We start from the raw sequence: 22,442 nt of genomic DNA on the forward strand, positions 1-22,442 counted from the left end.
CACTAGTGGAGTCCTGTTCATTGTGAAACGGTTACGTACCATAAACAATTAATCACCTGGTTTTACCTTTTTCTAACATATTGCTGTGGAACGCCCATTTATTATTTATTTTTACTCACATATGGCGTCATCATATTCGGCAGCACTTTTCAGACATTATCATCACGGTCCCCATTGGGGCTCACAATCTAGATTCCCTACAGTAGGTATTTGGAGTGTGGGAGGAAAACTGAAAACCCGGAGAAAACTCACACAAACACGGGAAAACATACAAACTCCTTGCAGATGTTGTCATTGGTAGGATTTGAACCCACAATCCCATTGTTTTTGTGCATACCGTCCTTTGTCATGTTAATTTTAATTCTTCCCCGTCATGACCTCAACTTTTTTTTTTGTTTTTGAGGTTTTGTTTTTTTGTTGCCCTCTTCTAAGGGCCATACATATTTATTTATTTATTTTTGCATTAACATACAAGAGCTTTTTCGTCCACAGGACAAATTGTAGTTTTGACACCATTCGCTTTACTATACAAAACTGAAAAAAAATCCATGTGGAGTGAGATGATCAAGGTAAAAACATTGGCAAGGGACAGGTGGGAAGAGCAGAACAAAATGCCATAATTGGTGCATCTGAGAGATGCACCTTTTCTGGGCAGCTGTGGGCTCCTATTTGTAGTCGGGCAGGCAATGTCCCTGGCCCCTTCTCAGCCTGAGAATACCTGCCCCCAGCTGTCTGCTTTAGCTTGGCTGGTTGTGAAAAATAGGTAGGGACTCCACACTTTTTTTTTTTTTAATTATTTATTTAAATAATTTAAAAAATCGGGAGTGCGGACCCCTCTATTCTTGATAACCAGCCTTGCTAAAGCTGACAGCTGAGGGTTGTAGCCCCCCAGCTGTGAGTTTTGCCTGGCTGGTTATCAAAAATGCAATGGCACCCCCGCCTATTTTTTTTTAATTATTTGTTTAGAGCGCAGGCGTCTGCTGATGAATACTCCCATCGGCCGCTGTCTACTCTCGCTGTTATTAGCAGCAGCAGTAGTCCCATCAGCCGACGCCAGTGACCGGAGGTAAACTTTTTACCTCCGATCACAGCTGCGGGCTCACATTGTCATTTGATAGTGTGGGAACCGCGGATGTCTGATCGCCGACCAGCAGCAGTGTTTGCCGTGCTGTCATGCACATGTGTGAGAAACACCTGGTGTTCGGGGGGGCCGAACCTGAACTGTAGCACGGACTTGCTGGTGAAGTCTGTGTTCGGTATCCGTGCCCGAACAGTAGGTGTTCTGTGCGGGCGCCAGACTTTACCTTTCGGATTTGCCCATCTTTATTAGTGATACCACTTTGGCAGGGAAATAAAAATTGCTGGAGTAGTGCTTTAAGTAGCAGAGTTTCAAGTTATCTCCAGTTGCTGATGTTTGAGGCAGGTGTTGGCCCACTCGATAAACCAACATTTAATTGGGGAAGTACTTTTCTGTCCTATGTAGGAAAGTGGTCATGTGATTAATCCAATATGTTTCATATGAATCTCTTTTTTTAGCAGTCCAAAGGATATGTCAGCAAGGTATTAGAAAAGGCTTTGTTTTAAAAGATCAGATATCACTATTTAGAAATCTTTCATAATCTGGATAAATATGAAAATTTCAATGTGAACTATTAATGTACTGGCATATTTTGCAAGAATAAGAGAGAAAAATGTCTTCCCTTGGCAAACTTTTCACTGCTATGAATCATATTACAGCTACTATTGGCTTACCGTAAATGTTCATTGTGCATGAAATGGTAGCTCTCATTTTGGCTCTTCTGGAGCACCTGAAAAATGCCAATTTATGTCAGATCCATGAGTGATCCAAAACAGTTAGGCCTATAGGAGCTTTTAAAATGAATATATGCAATGTTTTCCTGGAATTTTTATTCATGTGATTTTTTTTTTTACTGACTTTCCTGTTGACATATAGAATAAAAAAAAAAAACTCGGTTCTTGAACGAGATGATTTTTAAAAACCATATATTGTATAGGCTGAACTGGATGGGCAATTGTTACTGTGTAAGTTATTACCCATTCATCACATTGAGAAAACCCCTTTAAAAGTCTTCTAAGTTTTGAAGTCAGAAGCACCAGTTACATATTCCTTTAAAAGCTATAGGTTATCTTTGAAGATGGTCATATGTTATAGGTAGTGTCTAGTCTAGATAGGTGTGTAGTCTTCACCTACCTCCAGCTGCTGGGGAGATGTCAATCAAGCCATGAGGGGTGGGATTGAAGCTCTTGACTGGAATCTGAAATACCCAGATGTCCATTCTGAGTTCATTTACATATAGAAAATTATTAAAATGTTATAGACTTTATTGAATACAATTCATAAAACAACAATATACAGATAATCCTGGTGAAACACACAAATATTAAAATTGGTGGGTGAGCACCAATTTTGATCCTTGTTTGTATTGCCGGGATTATCTGTATATTGCTTTTAATAAAGTCAATTTTAATAATTTGCATGATTAATCTTGTCCTGGCCCATATCCCTCTTTTGTTTTCTATTTATGCAGTGCCTTTTTGGGACCCTTACATTTTCTAGGATTGCAAGCTTCTGTAGCTCATTTACGTATAGCAGTATATTATAAAGTGGCCACATTGAATTTAGCATTTTAAGACCGTTTTTTGGAGTATTATCAATCTTTGCAATATGGCGTGCATATGGCTTAGGCTAGATCTAGGCTTAGTGCAGCCTATGGGCTACATCCCGCCCTATAGCTGTTCCAGTCTAGCCCTTGGAGTGAGACAGCCGAAGGGCTGAAACAATGACCCATGGGCCACACCCTGCCCTTTCCCGCCACCTATCCGTCGCCCACTGTCACCGCTATCCGCATCCTTGCTGCTTATAGAAGGTTAGTGGGGGCTCATGCTGTATATAGGAGGCTATGTTGGGGCTTACACTGTATTTAGGTAGGCTATATGGGGCACATGCTGCATTTAGGGGGTTATGTGGGGGCTTATACTGAATATAGGGGAATATCAGAATACTTAATTATGCTCAATATTAACCCCTTCTCAACCAGAGGTATTTCTATTTTTGTGTTTTCGTTTTTTGCTCCCCTTCTTCCCACAGCTAGAACTTTTTTATTTTTCTGTCAGAATGGCCATGTGAGGGCTTGTTTTTTGCGGGACAAGTTGTACTTTTGAATGACACCATTGGTTTTAACATATCGTGTACTGGAAAACAGGGGAAAAAATCCAAAAATAGTGCAATTCCACACTTGTTTTTTTTTTTGTATCTTGTTCACTAAATGCTAAAACTGACCTGTCATTATGATTCTCCAGGTCATAACGAGCTCATAAAATAAACAAAAAAAGTTGCACTCTGTAGTGCTAAAGCTTGTCAATATGAAATATATTAAATATGAATAGCAATACTGCTTCTGGATAGTAGGAAAAAACTGAGATGCTTAGCACATAGTTTGGCCAATTCATGCATGCCCAACGACAAGGTGCTCTCAGATCTGCTGGGTTCTAACGTGTCTAATGTGAATACCTCTGTAGGACGTGGTCACAATACTGTAGAATACGGACGAGTGCTATGCGAGAAAACTTCGCATAGCACTTGGACCAGTGTTAATCTATGGGGCAACTTACATCTCTGTATTATTTTCTCAGGCGTAGTTGACGTGCTTGTAAAATCGCAGCATGCTACGATTGTATGCGTATATCGTCCGAGTTTTTCTTGCACCCATAGGCTTGCATTGGCGAGTCTCCGACACCACACGGACCATTTGTCTAGCTTGCGACAAATACGCACACATTTAATGGGGAAAAGCAGTGAGAAATGTAAAGCCATACGCATGTCATACGGATACATGGGTGCGAGAAAATCGTATCATCGCATTGCAAACGCATTACACACGGATGACCATACTGAGAACACTTGTGCGACTCTCGGCAGGGAGCCTCGGACCGATTTTTCATACGTTAAGTGTGACGCCAGCCTGAGACTGAAGTCTGAATTTCTGGTTAGATGTGAATACTTCTCTTGAAATGCAAATTAAAGCCTGAATTTATGGGTAGGTAGAACCCTATTGTAATTAATATCCACCACATGCAGTAGGGCGGAGTGGTCGGTCGTACAATGACAAAAAGACTTCCAAGCTGGTGTGAACAGGTTCATACTGGGAGCAGCTACCTCTATATACAATAAACAATGTAATATGTCAGTTGTAAGAGAGGTATTCACATCTACCCAAAAATTCATACTTCAGTCTTAGAGAGGTGTTCACACTAGACACGTAGGACCCAGCAGATTTGAGACCGCCTTGTCGTTGGCTGCTAGGCATGCCTGAATTGGCCAAATTATGCATCTCCGTTTTTTCCTAGAATCCAGATGCCGTATTGCTATTCATATTTCATATTGATATGCTTAAGCATCACAGAGTACAGCTTTTTTTTCTGTATTATATATGGTGATGGCTGCTCCAAGTATGCACCTGTTCACACTAGCTTGGAAGTGCCAGTCAGTCTTTTGTCATTCGCATGACGAGTTCTGTTATGATCCGGTGACCTTGGAGCCGCATGAAACTTTCTCTGGAGACAGTGGAACCTGTACTGACCGCAAATCCTGAACTAACACCGCAACTAGAAATAGCCGTGGGGTGTGCCTAACAAACCCTAGACACCTCGACACAGCCGGAGGACTAAATACCCCTATAGGTGGAAATAGGAATGCTACCTTGCTTCAGAGCAGACCCCCAAAGGATAGGCAGCCCCCCACGAATATTGACTGTGAGTAGGAGAAGAATAGACACACGCAGGTAGAAAACAGGATTTAGCAAAAGAGGCCACTCTAGCTAAATAGGAGAGGATAAGACAGATTACTAGGCGGTCGGTATTAAAACCCTTCCAAAAATATCCACAGCAGATAATACAAAAAGTTCCACAATCTAACTAAAGACATGGAATGTATATCTGCCACTCCAGAGAATCCAACAAGACTGAGAAAATACTGACACAATCTAAGCTGGACAAGAAAACACAAGGAATAGCACTGAATTGTGAAGCACACCACATGTGTGCCACAGGAAAAAAAAAACAGACACTTATCTTTGCTGATTTGGCAGAAAGGCAGGAGGAACCAGGCAGAGGTCCAACACCTCCCAACAACAATTGACAACTGGCAAGGACTAATGAATCCTGCACACCTAAATACCCCAGTCAGAACTGCAATCAGCAGACACACCTGACCAGGACTGCAACCCAGGGACAACTGCATTACCACCTACTACCACCGGAGGGAGCCCAAAAGCAGAATTCACAACAGTACCCCCCCCTTGAGGAGGGGTCACCGAACCCTCACCAGAGCCCCCAGGCCGATCAGAACGAGCCAGATGAAAGGCACGGACCAAATCAGCAGCATGGACATCAGAAGCAAAAACCCAAGAATTATCCTCCTGGCCATAACCCTTCCATTTGACAAGGTACTGAAGCCTCCCCCTCGAAAAACGAGAATCCAAAATCTTCTCAACCACATACTCCAACTCCCCATCAACCAAAACAGGGGCCGGAGGATCAACAGAGGGAACAACGGGCACCACATATTTCCGCAATAAAGATCTATGGAAGACATTATGGATAGCAAAAGAGGCCGGAAGCGCCAATCGAAAAGACACCGGATTAATAATCTCAGAAATCCTATAAGGACCAATAAACCGAGGCTTAAACTTAGGGGAAGAGACCTTCAAAGGAACATGACGGGAAGACAACCAAACCAAATCCCCAACCCAAAGCTGGGAACCAAAACACCGACGACGGTTAGCAAAACGTTGAGCCTCCTCCTGAGACAATACCAAATTGTCCACCACATGAGCCCAAATCTGCTGCAACCTGTCAACCACAGAATCCACACCAGGACAGTCAGAAGGCTCAACCTGCCCAGAAGAAAAACGAGGATGAAAACCAAAATTACAAAAAAAGGCGAAACCAAAGTAGCCGAACTAGCCCGATTATTAAGGGCAAACTCGGCCAATGGCAAAAAGGCCACCCAATCATCCTGATCGGCAGACACAAAGCATCTCAAATAAGTCTCCAAAGTCTGATTAGTTCGCTCGGTCTGGCCATTTGTCTGAGGATGAAATGCAGAAGAAAAAGACAAATCAATGCCCAGCCTAGCACAAAAGGCCTGCCAAAACCTAGAAACAAACTGGGAACCTCTGTCGGACACAATATTCTCCGGAATACCATGCAAACGAACCACATGCTGAAAAAACAACGGAACCAACTCTGAAGAGGAAGGCAATTTAGGCAAAGGCACCAAATGAACCATCTTAGAAAACCGGTCACAAACAACCCAGATAACCGACATCCTCTGGGAAACCGGAAGATCAGAAATAAAATCCATAGAAATATGCGTCCAGAGCCTCTCAGGGACCGGCAATGGCAAAAGTAACCCACTAGCACGGGAACAACAAGGCTTGGCCCGTGCACAAGTCCCACAGGACTGCACAAAAGAACGCACATCACGTGACAACGAAGGCCACCAAAAGGACCTACCAACCAAATCTCTGGTACCAAAAATACCAGGATGACCAGCCAACACAGAACAGTGAACCTCAGAAATCACTCTACTAGTCCATCTGTCAGGAACAAACAATTTCCCCACAGGACAGCGGTCAGGTCTATCAGCCTGAAATTCCTGAAGAACCCGCCGTAAATCAGGGGAAATGGCAGAAAGGACCACCCCTTCTTTAAGAATGCCGACCGGTTCAAGGACCTCAGGAGAATCAGGCAAAAAACTCCTAGAAAGGGCATCAGCCTTAATATTCTTAGAACCCGGAAGATACGAAACCACGAAATCAAAACGGGAAAAAAAAAGGACCATCGAGCCTGTCTAGGACTCAGTTGTTTGGCAGACTCGAGGTAAATCAAATTCTTATGATCGGTCAGGACCACAATACGGTGCTTAGCTCCCTCAAGCCAATGTCGCCACTCCTCAAACGCCCACTTCATAGCCAACAACTCCCGATTGCCGACATCATAATTGCGTTCAGCAGGCGAAAACTTGCGGGAGAAGAAGGCACACGGTTTCATCAAAGAACCAACAGAATCCCTCTGAGACAAAACGGCCCCTGCCCTAATCTCAGAAGCATCAACCTCAACCTGAAACGGAAGAGAAACATCTGGTTGGCGCAACACCGGAGCAGAAGTAAATCGGCGTTTAAGCTCCTGAAAGGCAGAGACAGCCGCAGAGGACCAATTCGCCACATCAGTGCCTTTTTTCGTCAAATCAGTCAAGGGTTTAACTACGCTGGAGAAGTTAGCAATGAAACGGCGATAAAAATTTGCAAAACCCAAAAATTTCTGAAGGCTCTTCACGGATGTGGGTTGAATCCAATCATGAATGGCCTGAACCTTAACCGGATCCATCTCCATAGATGAGGGAGAAAAAATAAAGCCCAAAAAATAAACCTTCTGCACCCCAAAGAGACACTTAGACCCCTTCACAAACAAAGCATTGTCACGAAGGATCTGAAATACCATCCTGACCTGTTCCACATGAGACTCCCAATCATCGGAAAAAATCAAAATATCGTCCAAATATACAATCAAGAATTTATCAATATAAGTCCGGAAGATATCATTCATGAAGGATTGAAAAACAGATGGAGCATTAGTGAGCCCGAATGGCATCACAAGGTATTCAAAATGGCCTTCGGGCGTATTAAACGCAGTTTTCCATTCATCACCCTGCTTAATACGAACAAGATTATATGCCCCCCGAAGGTCAATCTTCGTAAACCAACTAGCCCCCTTAATCCTAGCAAATAAATCGGAAAGCAGAGGTAGAGGGTATTGAAACTTGACCGTGATCTTATTCAAGAGGCGATAATCAATACAAGGTCTCAAGGAGCCATCCTTCTTAGCAACAAAAAAAAAACCTGCTCCCAACGGTGAAGAAGATGGCCGAATATGCCCTTTCTCCAAAGACTCCTTAACATAACTCCGCATGGCGGTATGTTCAGGCACAGACAGGTTGAAAAGTCGGCCCTTAGGAAACTTACTGCCTGGAATCAAGTCAATCGCACAATCACAGTCCCTGTGCGGTGGAAGGGAACTGGACTTGGGCTCATCGAATACATCCTGAAAATCGGACAAAAACTCTGGAATTTCAGAAGAGGAAGAAGAGATTGACATCAAAGGAGCATCATTATGAACCCCCTGACAACCCCAACTAGTCAGACATAGATTTCCAATCCAACACAGGATTATGTACCTGCAACCACGGGAAACCCAGCACGATAACATCATGCAAATTATGCAACACCAGAAATCGACAATCTTCTTGATGGGCTGGCGCCATGTGCATGGTCACCTGTATCCAAAACTGGGGCTTATTTTTAGCCAAAGGTGTAGCATCAATCCCCCTTAAAGGAATAGGGTTCTGCAAAGGCTGCAAGGGAAAACCACAATGCCTGGCAAACTCAAAATCCATTAAGTTCAAGGCGGCGCCTGAATCCACAAACGCCATGACAGAAAATGATGACAATGAGCAGATCAAGGACACCGATAACAGAAATTTAGTTTGTACAGTACTGATAGTAAATGAACTAGCGATCCTTTTTGTCCGCTTAGGGCAGACTGAAATGACATGAGAAGCGTCGCCACAATAATAACACAACCTATTCTGGCGTCTGAATCCTTGTCGTTCCGTTCTAGACAAAATCCTATCACACTGCATTGGCTCAGGACTTTGCTCTAAGGACGACGCCACAGTGCGCACAGCTTGACGCTCCCGCAAGCGCCGATCAATCTGGATGGCCAGAGACAGAATCACTCAGACCGGAAGGCGTGGGAAACCCCACCATAACATCTTTAACGGATTCAGAAAGACCCTTTCTGAAAATTGCCGCCAAAGCATCATCATTCCATTTAGTCAACACAGACCATTTTCTAAATTCTGACAATACAATTCTGCTGCCTCTTGACCCTGAGACAGGGCCAACAAGGTTTTCTCCGCTTGATCCACAGAATTCGGTTCATCATCTAATAATCCTAAAGCCTGAAAAAAGGAATCTACATTAAGCAAGGCCGGATTCCCAGATTCCAGGGAAAATGCCCAATCCTGAGGATCGCCACGCAGCAGGGAGATGACAATTTTAACCTGCTGAATGGAATCACCGGAGGATCGCGGTCTCAGAGCAAAAAACAGTTTACAATTGTTTTTAAAACCCAAAAATTTGGACCTATCACCAAAAAACAAATCAGGAGTAGGAATCTTCGGCTCTAAAGCAGGAGTCTGAACAATATAATCAGAAATACCCTGTACCCTAGCAGCAAGCTGGTCTACACGAGAAGCTAATTCCTGAACATCCATGCTGGCACAAGACTCCTCAGCCACCCATAGATAAAGAGGGAAGAAAGGACAAAACAGACTGTAGAAAAAAAAATGGCTCAACACCTTTCTTCCCTTCTTCTGAGATGCATTTAACTCATTATAGGCCAGTTGTACTGTTATGATCCGGTGACCTTGGAGCCGCATGAAACTTTCTCTGGAGACAGTGGAACCTGTACTGACCGCAAATCCTGAACTAACACCGCAACTAGAAGTAGCCGTGGGGTGTGCCTAACAAACCCTAGACACCTCGACACAGCCGGAGGACTAAATACCCCTATAGGTGGAAATAGGAATGCTACCTTGCCTCAGAGCAGACCCCAAAGGATAGGCAGCCCCCCACGAATATTGACTGTGAGTAGGAGAAGAATAGACACACGCAGGTAGAAAACAGGATTTAGCAAAGGAGGCCACTCTAGCTAAATAGGAGAGGATAGGACAGATTACTAGGCGGTCAGTATTAAAACCCTTCCAAAAATATCCACAGCAGATAATACAAAAAGTTCCACAATCTAACTAAAGACATGGAATGTATATCTGCCACTCCAGAGAATCCAACAAGACTGAGAAAATACTGACACAATCTAAGCTGGACAAGAAAACACAAGGAATAGCACTGAATTGTGAAGCACACCGCATGTGTGCCACAGGAAAAAAAAAACAGACACTTATCTTTGCTGATTTGGCAGAAAGGCAGGAGAAACCAGGCAGAGTCCAACACCTCCCAACAACAATTGACAACTGGCAAGGACTAATGAATCCTGCACACCTAAATACCCCAGTCAGAACTGCAATCAGCAGACACACCTGACCAGGACTGCAACCCAGGGACAACTGCATTACCACCTACTACCACCGGAGGGAGCCCAAAAGCAGAATTCACAACAGAGTTCATAGAGACCAAACAACCAAACAAGTCTAGGTTCTTTTTTTTTTTTTTAAGTGGTGGAAAAAAAATCTAAACTTTGGTCTCCAATTTTCTTAATCTGGGGCTGGGTGAGGGCTTATTTTTTTGCTCTCCGAGCTGATGTTTTTTATTGATACCATTTTGGTGTAGATACGATCTTCTGATCCCATTTTATTGCAATTTAGCGACGACCAAAAAACTTAATTCTGAGGTTTTTAATTTTTTTTTTCTCATTTAGCGATCGGCTTAATTCTTTTAATTTTTTTTTTTTAATTTATTTTTTTTATATATATATATTGATTGGGCGATTCTGAACACTGCGATACCAAATATGTGTACATCTGATTTTTTTTCTTGTTTGTTTTGTTTTGAATGAGGCAAAAAGAGGGTGATTAAACTTTTTTATATTTTTTATTTTTTCAGATTTGTTTTTGTAAACATTTTTTTTTTACTTTTTGCATGCTTCAATAGTCTCCATGTGAGACTAGAAGCTGCAGTTGTCGGATTGGCTTTGCTACATACAGGCAATGATCAGATCGCCTGTGTGTAGCAGAAGTACTCACGACTATGGGGTGATGCTCATAGCAATCTGGCAATGACAACCATAGAGATCTGCTGGAGATCTCTGGTTGTCATGCCAACCCATCGGTGACCTGCCATCATGTGACGGGGTCACCGATGGGCGGGATTTATGATGCGCTTCTGGTAAGCGTAAGTTAAATGCCGGTGTCAGAGATTGACAGCAGCATTTAACTAGTTAACAGCCGCTGTTGGATCTTGATTCCACCCGCCGCTGTTGTGGGCACATGTCAGCTTTACAGATCAGCTGTCATGTGCACTGGAGAGGTGCGGGCTCAGGGCCGGAGCCCGCACCAAACAGGGAGAGTCTGACAATTGGCATAATATTATGCCCGATGTCTGAAAGGGATTATGTGATATAATTATTTTATATTAATATTAGTGATGAGTGAATAGCATTGTTGCTTGGGTGATCTCCGAGTATCTGTTATTGTTCGGAGATCTGGTTTTCGTTGCCTCAGCTGCATGATTTACAGCTGCTAGACAGGCTGAATACATGTGAGGAATGCCTGTTCGGGAATTCCCTCATGTATTCAGCTTGTCCAGCAGCTGTAAATCATGCAGCTGAGGCCACAAAAACTAAATCTCTGAGCACTAACAAGTACTCGGAGATCACCCGAGCAACAATGCTATATTCGATCATCACTAATTAATATTAATTGTAATTAATATTTTGATATTAATATTGAGCAGAATACATTTCAGCCTATTGGTTTGGCCCTCCACAACAGTTACGGTGTGTCATGTGGCCCTTTGGGAAAATATTTTCCCCTGAGCTAGAAGAAGGAAATTCAAAGTCCTAACAGGTTCTGTTTTAATTACGCTACTTGATCTTTTTTTTTTTTCTGAAGAAAATATATTTTTTAAAGTTTATAGCACAATTTCCCAGATTCTAAATGAAATAAGGAAAGATACTTTTATATAATTTTTGTTGGAAATTCAGAAAAAGTAAGATACAATAAAACTATCTATGTACAAATACACTATAACAATACATACATAGGTGACATTCCTACATGGCACGAATGCTCTTTTACCTCCTTAGAGAATGTTTTTAATGCTTCATACGCATCATTGCAAACAAATTTGTGCAGGCAAAGTCCCCAATAGTTTTAATTTCTTTCTTGAAGATGTGTTGCAGAATAAAAAAAAAAAAAACTATAGCATTTTTTTTTTCAACAGTTTCAGTATTTTATTTATTAATATTAAAGATTTTAGCCACTACTGAACAACCCGTTATTAGTGGGCTCAGTGGGGTAAGAAAAATAAATTGATACTCTCCTCGCAGATTGGCGCTACCCCTCTGTGGTCAGTGGTGCTCTGGTCTGCTGGAATAAATATTATTATTATTATTATTATTATTTATTGTTATAGCGCCATTTATTCCATGGCGCTTTACAAGTGAGGAGGGGTATACATAATAAAAACAAGTACAATAATCTTGAACAATACAAGTCATAACTGGTACAGTAGGAGAGAGGACCCTGCCCGTGAAGGCTCACAATCTACAAGGGATGGGTGAGGATACAGTAGGTGAGGATAGAGCTGGTCATGCAGCGGTTTGGTCGATCGGTGGTTACTGCAGGTTGTAGGCTTGTCGGAAGAGGTGGTGTGACTGCTGCAGCCGATCATCAACTGCTGATTGGATGCAGAATTCACATTTTGTCTGAGCCCTGCTGTTGGCGCCTGAATTTGGATGAAACGTGAACTGCAGCCAGCCAGTGGTCACTTACTGTTTTGTAGCTTTCACATGACACCTCTGCCAAATGTTTATTCCAGCAGACTGGCGGGTACGCAACTCTGAGTTAGGCTGGAGTCACACTTACTATATTAAAAAAATCGGTCTGCTTTCGACAGCTGAGAATCGCACAAATGTTCCCTGAATAGTGATCCATATGTAATCTGTTTGCAATGGGAGGATGTGATTTCCTCGCATCTAGTAACAGTGTGATATCCGTATGGCATCTGTATGCAATGCGATTTTAACATGAGCTTTTACATACAGCAGTTCTCAGTATGTAATAGCTCATGTTAAAATCACATTGTAAAACACTACTGTAAACATCGTTTTAATACCAAATAATCTTCAAAACATAGCTAGAGATAGATAGATAGATAGATAGATAGATAGATAGATAGATAGATAGATAGATAGATAGATAGATAAAAAGCCGGCAAATAATCTGCTGCATACAGTATAGAGTAGGTTCGAATAGAATAAATATATACACATAGCATCAGTGACATCAGTGGCCTCCGCATGAATTGGGATATTATTATTATTATTATTATTATTATTAGAATGTAATAGTGCGCAAGGACAGGGTCCTGTCCCCTCTGCACCAGTCTGTCATCATAAATTTGTGTACTGTAAATTATATCTATAACCCTGTATGTAACCCCTTTCTCATGTACAGCACCATGGAATTAATGGTGCTATATAAATAAATAATAATATTATACATTTTTTTATAGCGCCATTTATTCCATGACATTTATGCCATTTACATGTGAAAAAGGAGGGCAAATCTAGACCAGTACAATGTACATGAGCAAAAAACTGGGCACTAACTGGTACGGAAGGATATGTAGCTTGATCTGTTGCTTTGGGCTGCACCTATTTCTTAGGCCTCATTCACATGTCCGTGTTGCACAAACATGTTGTACCTGTTATTTTCACGGATCCCACCCGTACCCATTATAATCTAGGGTGCTGTTCACTTGTCGATGTTTTTTCCAACAGCGCGGATGAGAGAGGTCAGTGCAAGTCTATGGGTCTGTGAAAAACACGTACAGCACACAGAATGGCATCCATGTGCTGTCAGTGTTTAACATTGCCAAGTATAGGAGAAGCTTTGTAATATATATATTTTTTCTGTATCCAGCCCTGAAAAACACTGATGACACACTGATGGTAAAAACGGACACATGGATGACACCCTAATGCACAATGCTGATTGACACTGGTACCTTTTTATCACTTACGTGTTTAAACACTGACTTATGAATGAGGCCTAATTAGGAGCCCAAGTGTAAATGGAATTGCAAGTTTATAAATAAGTTGTTAAGAAGTTAGAGAAGTGTTTTTTTCCCAGCAGCCACAATTATTTACTCATTAACATGCCTTAATATTGTGGTTTAAAAGTATGCTACAATTTTTATTTATTTTGTTTTTCTTTCAGGCCCATCAACTGGAAGAGTTACTAATGCACCATCCACAGTGAAACCAGCAGCCAGTAACAAGCCCTTTGCTCCACCTCCAGTGGATGATCAGGACACACTCTTCCAAAGAGCAGAGCACATACCTGCAGGAACACGTACCCCAATGTGTGCCATCTGTAACCTAGTTATTAGGTAGGAGAAATTATTGTTTTTTTAAATACTCACTTTTTTTTAACACTGTTATTGCAATGTTAAATTACAAATGTTTAAAGTCTTGTCCCTACTTCAGGACTTAATGACACAATTGGAACAACTGCTCATAATATACCAATAACCCCACTACGTATGCCGTTTTTAGGAAAAAAGGGATAGAAAAATAAATAAGAGGCAACACTTGTATATCCCAAATGCACATGTTAAATCACATTGACGGCACTGTGCATTTTATGGCTGTCGTGATTAGTACGATAGAGGAAGGCACTATAGTAACACTGTCGGAGACACCCACATGGGGCACACCAGGCTGCCTCCTTGAAATGTTTGAAGATTGGCTTCTTAGCAATTGATGATTTAGTGATGAGCGAACATACTCTGATAAGGTGTTATCTGAGTACAGTTGTGTTAACAGTGTCTTCAGCGTCCTCGAAAAATATGTTTGAGTCCCCGCGGCTGCATGACTCGTGTTAAAACAGGCAAGCCCTACATGTGGTGCGGCTGTCTAACATATTTTACGAGCACTCCACAGACACTCGGTTAGCACATGAGCATGCTCGGGTAAGGCCCTAACCAAGTGAAGAGCACGTCACTTATCTCTAATATGTGTTACTCTGTTAATGATAGCTGTCCATTTCTAAGAAGCATTCAAAATTTTCAACGATTATGGACCCACTTTCTAGTGTTGTTTTTGTAAAAAAAAAAAAAGATCAATGTAAGTAGGCTGTAATGACTAAACTCTGGCCATTTTCAACCTCTGATTTATTAATGTGTGACTGTTGTATTTTTCTTTCTTTTTTTTTGGTATTTAAAGTGCCTCTCTAAACGAGAACCATGAAAGTATGCTTTAATGAAGCTAATACTCCACCCTCCCCCGCCTTCATGTATTGCTATTTTTCTTGCACTTGAACCAGGAGCATAACTTATCTGCGCCTTTATACTGTATAAAATGTTTGATTGCCTCATATCATATTTTAAATGGCTGCAGCTGGCTGCCTCATGCAATTACAGTTCATGCCCTTGCAGGCTGGGATACCTTGAAGTAAAGCGGGCAGTTGTATCAAGTGACCATTCAGAACACCTGTTTTAAAGCCAAAATACATCCAGGACATGGATGCCTTGCTCAACAGAATGCCCAGCCAGACATGATTGCTTAGATAACAGTCCTTTGTTTCTTAGCACAGTGAATTATTCATTTTTGACTTTTTCATTTATTAAATATTTATTGTGTCTTTAGATTACGGACAAGGAGCCTTCACTGAAATTCAACTGCAGTGTAGGTGATTTAACTGAGTGTTGCTCTTGTCTCATAACCTATAGTACATGATTCATTGAGGAGGATGAGTAATAAGCAGAAACTAAACTTGGTGAGATATTTGACATTTTAGCCGTCAGCGACATAGACTGAAAAAGAGACAAGACGTCACTTTGAACCTTCCTCCAACTCTTCAATTTAAAACAGTACATTTATTGCACTTATAATGCATAAAAGCCTTCAATATTTCAGTGTGTAATTTTTCATCCCACCTCAGTCATATACATTTCCCCCCTTCAGCTCACAAGACCCAGATTCTTGTAATGAAGTCTGACAAACAGTCCAGTACACGTGATAATGTGTAGACAAGAAGTCAGTCTCTGAACCTGTCACAACTGGCAGCTTTCGGGCTCCTTCCCACCCAGCTCCACACTCACCGTCCCTGACTATCTGTATGTCCTCCCATGCAGCGAAAGATAATGATACAGATTTATGAAACGATATAAAAGATAAATTGCTTTTCATAGCAGTCAGTAATACACAATTCGCTAAAAAGGAAATGAAGTCCCAAAGACGTAAGAGGTAAAGCGGGCAAACTTACCAATACCTGGTCACAATACTAATGTATAAAATGATGCAGCAGGCCTCCTTGATAAAAGGACTGAACAACCACTTACAAACGCTATTATCCTGGCTATAAGGTGACATGTGCACTACACGTGTCTGTATAACTAGCACCTTATACAAGCCTTACTCATGTTACCTATAATACTAATCATTATCCCTTTGGATGATAAAGTGGGGGGGGAATCAGTAATTGATCCCTTGCTGATTTTGTAAGTTTGCCCACTGACAAAGACCTGAAGAGTCTATACTTTTAAGGGTAGGTTAATTTTAACCCCTTTCTGACATATGACGTACTATCCCGTCGAGATTGTATGGGCCCGTATGACCACCGACGGGTTAGTATGTCTAATGTAATCAGCCGCACTCACGGGGGGAGCACGGCCGGGTGTCAGCTGACTATCGCAGCTGACATCCGGCACTATGTGCCAGGAGCGGTCACGGGCCGCTCCTGGCACATTAACCCCCGGAACACTTCAATCAAAGATGATCGCAGCGTTCCGGCGGCACAGGGAATAATCACGCAGGAAGGGGGCTCCCTGTGTGCTTCCCAGAGACCCTCAGAGCAACGCGATGTGATCGCGTTGCTCCGAGGGTCTCCTACCTCCTCCTCCCTGCAGGCCCAGATCCAAAATGGCCGTGGGGGGTCTTCCGGGTCCTGCAGGGAGGTGGCTTTCAAGCGCCTGCTCAGAGCAGGCGCTGGGAATTCTCCCTGCACTGCCTGTCAGATCGCTGATCTGACACAGTGCACTGCAAAGTGTCAGATCAGCGATCTGTTGCTATACAGTGATGTCCCCCCCTGGGGCAATGTAAAAAAGTAAAAAAAAATTACATGTGTAAAAAAAAAATAATTCTTAAATAAAGAAAAAAATATATAGTTACAATAAATACATTTCTTTATCTAAATAAAAAAAAACAATAAAAGTACACATATTTAGTATCGCTGTGTCCGTAACGACCCGACCTATAAAACTGTCCCACTAATTAACCCCTTCAGTGAACGCGGTAAAAAAAGGGGCAAAAACGAGGCTTTATTATCATACCGCTAAACAAAAAGTGGAATAACACGCGATCAAAAAGACGGATATAAATAACCATGGTACCGCTGAAAACGTCATCTTGTCCTACAAAAAACAAGCCGCCATACAGCATCATCAACGAAAAAATAAAGTTATAGTCCTCAGAATAAAGCGATGCAAAAATTATTTTTTATATAAAATTTGTTTTTACCTTATAAAAGCGCCGAATCATAGAAAAATGATATAAATGAGATCGCTGTAATCGTTCTGACCCGAAGAATAAAACTGCTTTATCAATTTTACCAAACATGGAATGGTATAAGCGCCCCCCCCAAAAGAAATTCACGAATACCTGGTTTTTGTTCATTCTACTTCACAAAAATTGGAATAAAAAGCGATCAAAAAATGTCACATGCCCGAAAATGGTACCAATTAAAATGACAACTCGTCCCCCAAAAAACAAGACCTCACATGACTCTGTGGACCAAAATATGGTAAAATTATAGCTCTCAAAATGTGGAGACGCAAAAACTATTTTTTGCAATAAAAAGCGTCTTTTAGTGTGTGACGGCTGACAATCATAAAAATCCGCTAAAAAACCCGCTATAAAAGTAAATCAAACTCCCCCCTTCATCAGCCCCTTAGTTAGGGAAAAATAATAAAATTTAAAAAAAATGTATTTATTTGCATTTTCCCATTAGGGTTGGGGCTAAAGTTAGGGTTGGGGGCTAAAGTTAGGGTTGGGGTTGGAGCTAAAGTTAGGGTTAGGGTTGGGGGCTAAAGTTAGGGTTAGGGCTACAGTTAGGGTTGGAGCTAAAGTTAGGGTTAGGGTTGAGGCTAAAGTTAGAGTTTGGATTAGATTTACGGTTGGGATTAAGGTTTGGATTAGGGTTAAGGGTGTGGTTAGGGTTATAGTTGGGATTAGAGTTAGGGGTGTGTTTTGGTTAGGGTTTCAGTTAGAATTGGGGGGTTTCCACTGTTTAGGCACATCAGGGGCTCTCCAAACGCGACATGGCGTCCGATCTCAATTCCAGCCAATTCTGCATTGAAAAAGTAAAACAGTGCTCCTTCCCTTCCGAGCTCTCCCGTGCGCCCAAACAGGGGTTTACCCCAACATATGGGGTATCTGCGTACTCGGGACAAATTGTACAACAACTTTTGCGGTCCAATTTCTCCTGTTACCTTTGGGAAAATACAAAACTGGGGGCTAAACAAATATTTTTTGTGGAAAAAAAGAATTTTTTCTGCGTTATAAACTGTAGTGAAACACTTGGAGGTTCAAAGTTCTCACAACACATCTAGACAAGTTCCTTCGGGGGTCTACTTTCCAAAATGGTGTCACTTGTGGGGGGTTTCAATGTTTAGGCACATCAGGGGCTCTCCAAACGCGACATGGCGTCCCATCTCAATTCCAGTCAATTTTACATTGAAAAGTCAAATGGCGCTTCTTCCCTTCCGCGCCCTGCCAGGCGCCCAAACAGTGATTTACCCCCACATATGGGGTATCAGCATACTCAGAACAAATTGCACAACAACTTTTGGGGTCCAATTTCTCCTGTTACCTTTGGTAAAATAAAACAAATTGGAGGTGAACATTTTTACTTTTTTTCACAAAAAATTTACTTCATTTTTTTTTATTTTAAACATTCCAGAAATTCCTGTGAAACACCTGAAGGGTTAATCAACTTCTTGAATGTGGTTTTGAGCACCTTGAGGGGTGCAGTTTTTTAGAATGGTGTCACACTTGGGTATTTTCTATCATATAGACCCCTCAAAATGACTTCAAATGTGATGTGGTCCCTAAAGAAAAAAAAAAAAATGGTGGTGTAAAAATGAGAAATTGCTGGTCAACTTTTAACCCTTATAACTCTCTAACAAAAAAAAATGTTGGTTCCAAAATTGTGCTGATGTAAAGTAGACATGTGGGAAATGTTACTTATTAAGTATTTTGTGTGACATATCTCTCTGATTTAAGGGCATAAAAATTCAAAGTTGGAAAATTGTGAAATGTGCGCCAAATTTCTGTTTTTTTCGCAAATAAACACCTGTAATATCAAAGAAATTTTACCACTATCTTGAAGTACAATATGTCACGAGAAAACAGTGTTAGAATCATCAGGATCCGTTGAAGCGTTCCAGAGTTATAACCTCATAAAGGGACATTGGTCAGAATTGTAAAAATTGGCCCGGTCACTAACTTGCAAACCCCCCTTGGGGGTAAAGGGGTTAACATTGAGAGATAGAATATCAAAAATAAAATCCAAAAAATCACATTGTATAAATTATATAAATGTATTTGCATTTTGCAGTGAGAAATAAGTATTTGATCCCTCTGGCAAACAAGACTTAATACTTGGTGGTAAAACCCTTGTTAGCAAGCACAGCAGTCAGACGTTTTTTGTATACTTATGATTGTTCACCACTATTTTGCACTTGTTTCTGGTGATGGGCGAACCCGTGGATGTTCGGGTTCGGCTGATCATTTAAAAAAAAGTTTGGTTCAGGTACATAAAACCATATAATAGCGGACATCAACTCCAAACCTATTACCCCACTTGCCACCGCACCAGCACAAGTAGGAAGAGCTGGGCAAAGCACCAGAATTGGGGCAGCTGCAGGCTATTTTTAGGCTGGGGAGGGTCAATATCCATGGCCCCTTCCTAGTCTGAAAATACCAACCTCCAACTGTTTTCTTTAGCTTGGCTGGTTTCTCAAACATGGGAGAACTTCACGCTGTGCTTTTTTTCAAAAATTATGTAGCTAAACAAAAAAAAAAAACAATGGCGTAGGACCGACCCCTCTTTTCTTAATAACCAGTCATGATAAAGCTGACTGCTGAGGGCTGCAGTCCGCAGCTGTCAGTTTTGGATGCGCTAGTTGTCAAAAGTAGAAGAGACCCCACGTAAATTTTATTATTTTTTTAAATTTATCTAGTTCTTGCACAGGCGTCTGCTGATGAACACTCCCATCAGCCTCTCCTGCTCTCGCTGCTATCAGCTATTGCCGATCACCTGCCCACCCCTTTACCGCTGGTCAGAGCTGCTGGCTAACATGCTGTCATACCAAACTTCTACATTATTTTTTATAATAGTGTGTGCTGCAGTATGCAACAAAAAATAGCTGGATATCTTCTTTAACTGAGATATAAGAGAATAGCCTCCCCATACAGGTGACAATCCAGCATCTCTCGGTTGTGCACTATAGCTGACGACTTGCTGCATCAGCCACAATCAGTGTTTGCACCGTCCAAATCTGTTTAACCCCTTAGATGCTGCTGTCAATAGTGACTACATCATTATATATGGTTAACAGAGTGTGGGGGCTTCCTCTTTATCCCAATTGGTGCCCTCAGATCATGATTGTGTGGTCCTGATGTTTGCCGTGGCAATTCATAACCAAGTAGCGGCCTTAGAGTCTGACGGCTGTAGTAACCTCTTCAGAAGTTAGAGGCATTCAGGCGGTAAAAATACACATTTTCATTTCTGTGATACCACTTTGCATTAATTCCTGTAAAGCACCTGAAGGGTTAATAAACTACCTGACTGCAGTTTTCGATATGTCAGGGGGTGTTGTTTTTAAAGTGGTATCACGTTTGGGGGTTTCCCAATATATGGGACCCCTAAAGTCTCTTCAAACATGGATAAGTCCCTAAAAAAATAAATTTAGCAAATTTCCTTGAAAAAATGAAAAATTGCTGCTACATTTTTAAACCTCCTAAAATGCTAACAAAATAAAATAACATTTTACAAATCATGCTGATGTAAAGCAGACATGTGGGAAATGTTATTTATTAATGGTTTGCTGTGGTATGACCATCTGGATTAAAGGGATAATCATTAAAATTTTGAAAATTGCTATTTTTTTAAGCTTTTTCTCAAATTTTTGATATTTTTTATAAATAAACACAAAACATATTGACCTAAATTTACCATTATCATAAAGTATAATGTGTCACAAAAAAGAGTCTCAAAATCACTGGGATTGGTTGAAGCGTTGCAGAGTTATTACCACATAAAGTGACACTGGTCGGATTTCAAAAATTTGGCTCCGTCATATGGGTTGAACACAATTGTAGGCAATGTCCTCCTTAGTTGCAGGCTTTTAGACGACTACCATAGGACCCTGAGACGTGAAATAAATGCCTGCTCCTTTTACGGGCACCATGGTGGGGTGGCGCAGGTGTTAAAATTGTTGCTTTCCAGCTTAGATCTGACCTAGGGAAAGATGCATGGAGTTTGTGTGTTCCTCCAGTTTTGTGATGGTTTCCTCCCACACTCTAATAAATATACTGAAAGGTTAATTGGTTTCTTACGTATGTGTTGGAAGATGAAACTCAAAATGGCAGCCTCTGACTTCCCAGCTTCACATCTCTCCATTTAAGAAATCTAATTTCCATGTAACTCTGAGTTAGCAGTGTGAGAAAAGCACATGACAAATGTTTGGTATAGTTTCTAAATATCTGGTAGTTGTATTGCCATGACTGGTTTAAGTGGTAGACATCTCGGCAAGCTGAATTGCTTTTACTGTAAAGAACCCCTTACTTTATTAAAGATGGGAATTCCTCAACTTTAATTTTATTGCACAGTTTTTGGAATGCATAGTTCATGTTTTTAGTATTGACCCTACCTAAGGTTATGCATATTACCCAGACCACCTCTAGGGCTCTAATCACCAATATGTGCATGCTTTGCCATTTTATATATGGTACTTTTGTTAGAGTTGGAAAAACTGATTCACAGGCCCACGTCCGCTGTCCACGTTTATAATGTAATTACTAGTCATCCGCAATGTCATGATGTGGTCGTGCTATGACATAATGACTTCATGGGGACCTAGTAATCAGAAGAAGCACTGAGGTGATGCTATTTGAGTGCTGGCTGAGGGAGTTTGCAGGACACTGGTCCAGCTGCCACAAAGGAACGATGCCACTCTTGTAGCGCAACACTTGCTTTTATTAATCCGTTAAGTGTTGTTTGATAATGAATAACGGAGTGGCCCATATTGATGTCTCTACAAGACTGCTCTCACGGAGAACATCACGCACCATTGAAATACTCCAAGCTTCTGCATTCTATTACTAGGGTTTACATTTGTCATGCTTATTTGTGGCTGGGTGATATAGAGCAGGATTCTGATTATTCTGACTTGTACATAATCCCTTATTCACCTGGAGTTGAACCTGGTGCTCTGACCAGAGAATGTCAGCATTGTAATCTTTAGAGAGCCATCATTGTGCTGGATTCTGTTGCAAGAACCCTTTTTTCCCCTTTTGTATCCTACTTTTCCTCTGATATGCCTTCTGTGGCA

At 41.4% G+C, this 22,442-nt stretch overlaps 1 protein-coding gene across 1 annotated transcript in view; it reads left to right on the forward strand.

Annotated features, from left to right (window-relative positions):
• The window catches only part of PDLIM5 (PDZ and LIM domain 5), a 320,904-nt gene that overhangs the window by 271,404 nt on the left and 27,058 nt on the right, over nt 1-22,442 (forward strand). The window contains exon 16 of the mRNA XM_077277339.1: nt 14,045-14,216. Coding sequence (XP_077133454.1) covers nt 14,045-14,216 — 172 coding nt within the window. The remainder of the gene's footprint in view (nt 1-14,044; nt 14,217-22,442) is intronic.

The sequence above is a fragment of the Ranitomeya variabilis genome, chromosome 1, assembly GCF_051348905.1.
Source record: "Ranitomeya variabilis isolate aRanVar5 chromosome 1, aRanVar5.hap1, whole genome shotgun sequence".
Lineage (NCBI taxonomy): Eukaryota > Metazoa > Chordata > Amphibia > Anura > Dendrobatidae > Ranitomeya > Ranitomeya variabilis.